Source organism: Varroa jacobsoni, unplaced genomic scaffold (assembly GCF_002532875.2).
Source record: "Varroa jacobsoni isolate VJ856 unplaced genomic scaffold, vjacob_1.0 scaffold_1268, whole genome shotgun sequence".
NCBI classification, from domain to species: Eukaryota; Metazoa; Arthropoda; class Arachnida; order Mesostigmata; family Varroidae; genus Varroa; species Varroa jacobsoni.
Window position 1 is genome coordinate 176,496 of NW_019214170.1, and position 5,869 is coordinate 182,364.

The following is a 5,869-nucleotide window of genomic DNA, read 5'->3' on the forward strand; positions in this document are numbered from 1 at the left end:
AATGTTTCTTTCGGTTTGTATTTGTTTTACAGTAGATTGTATTCCAAGTTGCCTCCATCGTCGCGGCAGACCCTAGTTCGTGCTGTTCAGTGTTCAGCTGCGCTGATAGTGCTGCTAACAGCCTTGTGTATTCTGGTGCTTGTGGCATCACGGGGAGGTGATGAGGGCGGACGTGCGACGCTGCATTCCGACGACTTCTTTGGTGATTCGATGTCTAACAGAATTGGTCCTGGCGCGCTCGCTGTGGTGCCGGCCCCTACTGACCTTGTAGACAGATCTCAGGTGATCATTGTCAACCGTCGCAATCCAACCCAGTCAGCCGAACAAGCCGCGCAGTTATCTGACTTGTTAACGCTGGTAGGCGCGTACAATGCGACAACACAGGACGCTGCCTTTCCATCGCAACTTATCCAAACTGTCCAGCCCGGTTGTACCATGGAAGAACAGTTTGGATATCGACGTGGCGAGCCTTGCGTAGCAATTGTGCTTCGCCCTAATCCCGTTTTCGTGCCCGTACTGTTGCTCGAGGCGGCTGGCGCTTCAGATGTCACCGATCGTAGCAGCAATCTGTTAGAACTTCAGTGTCTCTGCGAAAATAGACGCAGTGTTAAGATTGCCTACTTACCGTTCCGCGGCTTCCCATTGCGTTTTTTCCCGCGCTCAGCACGTGCCTCACCATTACTTGTTATGTTGCGATTCGAAGATCTACCACTTAAAACCGAACTACGCATCTCGTGCGGCCTTCGCGGTGCTCAAAACGTTGATACACGCAGTGATCGGGTCAATTTCCAGATAATGGTCATCTAGGGAGCAGCTTTTTTTATCAGATCTAGGAAAGATGTTCCGTTGGAACTGTGGTCGACGCAGGTTTTGCTAAACGAGGTCGTTGGATATAACTGATAAACGTGTGGCACGGGCCATCGTTGACCATATTTCCTCACATGCTGAAGCCCCAAAGAATCAATCGTTCCTAAAATAAAAGTTCAAAGTAAAAGACCAACGACAGTAACAGCTATATGCTAAACTTATCATGAAACGCTACATACACATATACACGTTTAAGGCAGATTTTTTAAAACCGAGAATGAAGTAAACAAGCATGCATAATGATCAATTCATAGACACGCACACACCGACTCATATAGACTTAGAAACATATGAACATCGAATTACATCATATAGGAGACAAGCCTGAAAAATTGAGTGGCACGTGACCTTAGAATTTAGACGCGTGTTTTTAATGTACAGCAAATGACAGTGTTGTCAACCTATAATATAAATAAGGCGCGTATAATAGGATTTTTTCTACGTACCTTTCAAGCAATTTAGTACTGAAACAACGTTATCAAGGAGAGGAACGTGAACGATGGTTTGTTGTGATGTTTCGATCATCCATTATTGTTACTATTCACTATACACGGCGAAAATAACAGGCGTTAAAAAAGCGCTATGGTGCTGGTTTGCTCATCGGTGGTTTGACATCACGTATTTGACGTCGTTCATAATGTGTATGACGTGGCCAACTTTCGCACTAAGGGTTCTCACCGGCAGATTAATATAAGTCTAGTAATACAAATAATTATTCTAATTGACGTAATGTTAATAATAATACTGAAAGTAAAAGCAAGAAGAACATGAAGCGTTGTGAAGAATATGTAACGAACTATAAACTGACGTGGCAGAGTTTATAAGTTTTATCGCAGGTAAGTCGATAGGAATGTCAAGAGAAAAGTAGCTGTAAACAATCACATTTGTACATATTCAATTGCACTGATGGAAGTGGCTGAAAATGGGCGGTTGAAAACCAAAAAAAAAATTGAAAACAGTTTTCCAATTTTATGCTGTAGTTTTAGTCTAAAAGAGGCAGTGACTATAATATTATTATCACACTTACGGCATAATTTGTTCATAATAATAATAATAATAATAATAAAAAAATATTAGATGATAGAGTTTCTAGTCGTCTTACAAATGGACATCGAAAATCATGATATTGTCGGAAAATATGAGAATAAATGACACAAGTTGGTGATTTGAATGTTTTTAATCAAAAAAAACTACATGCTTCCGTTTTAATTATGAAATTATTGACTTTATTTAGCTAGACCAGAATTTAGATTAATGGACTTTTCGAGCGTCAAAGATTGCAGTCACAAATGTTTAAGTTTCCGCATGACATTCTATTGAATGCAACCTTATTTAAATTACTTTGTAACCCGTAACGAGCATGTTATATGAATTAAATAAAACGACAGTAGTAACGATCTGAACTATAGCTCGTAGGAAATGGGCAAATAAATATTACCCATTTAAATTAACAGATCTCAAGGTTTAGAAGGCATAATTTTGTCAAAACAACTAACGATAACGCCATAAAGAAACAGTGAAGGTGTCAGGCGATTTTGAGATTAGGACGTGAGGATTTTTCTGAAATTTATGCTAATGAAAACTAAGCATACGACAAGAATGAGCAAAGATGCTTGTACCTTTAACTGCGAAATGCACAGCGGGTGTCTTTCCTAAATTGCACCTTCTAGAAATTCTAGTGTTTAATGCGATCAAGCACGCAAGTGTGAAAAAAAAATGTTTACAGATATTTAACTAACATGTTTTCTTCTAAAAACTGCATTTTGATTTCTTTGACTGGGTATTGAGACTGGATGTAAAGCGATATCAATGAAACAAACTTAGCTATTCATCTTTATTAGGTAGCATTCCAAATACTTGAAAGATATACACCAACATTTACAACAACTTGGCATACTGAGCTTTACAAGCTATCTTCTAACGTAACATCACAGCTTCACGAACCTGCTAATGGCATAAGACAGGTTCTGAAATAGTTAATCTAGGATTAAAAGAATTATTAATTCAGGATCCACCAATGATTGCATTATACACTATGATATAGCCATTTTTCGGTCAGTTTCCGAGCCAGGCTACCCAGTAATTAAATTTTTAAGTAGCGGGAAGCATGATACGATCACAAGTTTGCCTACATCTAGTAGAAGATCATTTGCTTTATAAAATTTTTGTATTCTGCATAGATGAAAACGGTGCACTGCATAGTGTGTCACTACATGTATATTAGGTCGATTTATGTGATGGACGAGATCTTCTCAGGTCTCATCTGTCACATAATTCGAGATCGACCTGGACGAATTTTCGATCCCATTTCACCAGGTTCTTTGGAAGTGCTGAGGTGGATGATAGATAAAATGGCGACAAAGGTCCACGCCGTATATGGAATCACTGGTAGAAGGTAGACGTGCCTGTTACGCATTGTCCGGTGCTCAATCTCAAGGCTCCTTTAAGGAACGAGGCCTTTTGGCGGTCCAAATGTTCGAGATTATAGACTGTCAGACTGTCCCAGACTAAGCTCCGGAAAGCTATTCCGGAAGCGATAACTAATGCAATCGTGAGGACGAAAAATCGCAAAGTGGTTAAGAGGGGCAATCAGTTAGGGCTAAATATTAAGAGCGAGGCTATAGAAGTTTTTCTGCGTCTTTCTGTGACTCGGAGAAAACTGTCACTGTTATAAGATATTAGCAACTCCACATAACCCACCTATTAATTAACATATGTCGGCAGCGGCCTGACAGACATAGCGCACCACGAACCGCAACTCTGCCACTTTTCCAAATTTCACTGGCTCGCGTTTAGTTTAGTTGATAGTTCCAATTCCGAGACGACGGAAGATTCACCATATACCTGGACCCACGTATTTTGTCTGAAAGGAACTAAGACTGATAAAATGAGAGCTCTTCAGTTATCGCCCCGGGTCACATTTATGGCTTGGAAGAACGCTGGCAGCTTCGAAACACAGTCGTTGGTTGTAACTGTTTTATCATAGAGTATTGCTGTTAGATATACAATAGTTACGCAAAGTTGTCAAGCTGTCTGCAATATAATGTATTGAAAAGTTTCTGAAACAAGTACAAGATTTGGGACCTGAGGTAGCCTTATATAAGTATACAATTATGGATCCACGCTTTGGGTTATATAGCTTCAAATGTCGTCATGCTCCTGCATCGTATATCGAACATTGGACATCCCCAGCAAGTAAAACGGACATGCAAGGGTTTTATGTGGGACGTAATTCCCAGGAAAAAGGGTAGTTCACGTTAATATCACTGTTAATCAAAAACTATCTATTATGACCACATACTTACTATCTTTATTTCGAAACTTCGCTTTTTCTTTTAGTATCACCCAAAACCTAAAAAGACTAAAAAGCTGAGGTAAACCTGTCATTTATTCCAGAACACGCTTTTTTTTTCGATGTAATCGAGAATTTTGCCTGAACTTGAAAATCATAACAGTCACTCCTTTGATGTGGCTGCTTAGTAATGTTATCTTAAGTAGTTCCAATATGACCATTAGTGGTTGAAGCACATGGTTGAAATCAAAGATAGTGGGTTTAGAGCCTCAAGTTAAGATTTATAGAAAAGAGTTACAGTCCTTGAGACCAACTGATTGGTACATTTTAATGCGCTATACTTATTTAATTGGATACGAGATCCGGGTCTTTCGATCAAGTCATGGCATGCATTGCGCGACCTTTCAAACTCAGATTTCATAATGCATGATCACATGAAGAGCTGTTTCCTCATCTCTTTATGTGACATCACCGGTCAGCAGTAACAAGGTGTTTATTACTTTTTGAACGATTTTATGTGTGCGAAAATAATACTTTAGTTACTTTACAGCCAGGGCTTATCTCATAATTTCGGGAACAGCATGAGAATTTTATGCTTTAAAGTAAGAGGGCGGAGTCTCAGCTTGGGACATAAACTAGCAAGCCTCCAATTATAATGTAGCTCATGAGTGATTTCTTAATGGCCTTTAGTATTTTTAAAGCTTACAAATTAAACCTGGTATATCTATAAACATTCTTATTCAATGTATAAATAGTATTTATATTATTTGTATTTGTATTTAATTCACTTTTTGTCAATATTAATAAAAGTGCAGAGTCTATATTACAGGCGCATATACTTTCTTCATCCTACCAATAAGTTTTTTATGATAAGCGATTTTTTTAAAGTAATGTCAGTCATTTCATTTTTACATCAATAGATTCCGGCATTCAGTTGTAAAACCCTGCATCGGTGTGATATAGTCACCCCACCACATTTTGCAACATCCTTAATAGTAGTTATATAGTATATTATGTAATTGAGAAAAAATATATATATTTGACACTCTAGCTTACCTTTATCGTATTGTTTTTCCCATTATTCATTGACGGTTACTTATCACTACAGGTTTTGCCATTGCGCTAAAGCTATGTCATAGTGATACATATATTTGTATGGTTAGCCGCTATATTGTATTAGCTTTTCGTCAAGGAATCAATTATACATTCGATATGTGTGTTATATATATATATATATATAGCACTATTACCTGTGTATCCCTAAGATAATGTACGCTGGTACGAACAGTATATTTATCATTTACCCTTTGCTTTCTCTCCTCCGTCTTCTCGTAACCACCTTTCATGCAGGGTTTATGAAGGATTAGATTTAGATAGATAGATTATATTATTTTCTGTTTTTTTATCGTTTTGTTTTGGAACCCCTCGCTCTGTGTAATAATTTACCGTGTTATCTTGGATCCTGCAAGAGCCGTACATTTAATTGAAAATATTCGAACCAAACTGCTCTCGCTACTCGGTCAGTATGGCAACAAGCGGCACTACAAATTCATGAAGCTATTTAGCTTTTGACACCGAGATTCATGAGCTTATTTTTCGATTTCTCACACATGGTCTTCACTACGTTCACATAAACGCCCAATGCTTGCCAACGCCAACTATTATTTTTCCCGATTAAATTCAGGGTGAGCTTGGAACTGCTTGGCCTAA

General features: G+C 38.3%; 1 protein-coding gene across 3 annotated transcripts in view; it reads left to right on the top strand.

The window, feature by feature from the left end:
* LOC111268244 (uncharacterized) overlaps nt 1–2,032 on the top strand; it is a 61,484-nt gene extending 59,452 nt beyond the window's left edge. For 2 of the 3 annotated variants that reach the window (XM_022847106.2, XM_022847104.1), the window contains exon 3: nt 33–2,032. In XM_022847106.2, coding sequence (XP_022702841.1) covers nt 33–807 — 775 coding nt within the window. In that variant the 3' untranslated portion in view covers nt 808–2,032. The remainder of the gene's footprint in view (nt 1–32) is intronic. The other variant, XM_022847105.1, reaches the window with a different exon arrangement.
* The last annotated feature ends 3,837 nt before the right edge of the window (nt 2,033–5,869 follow it).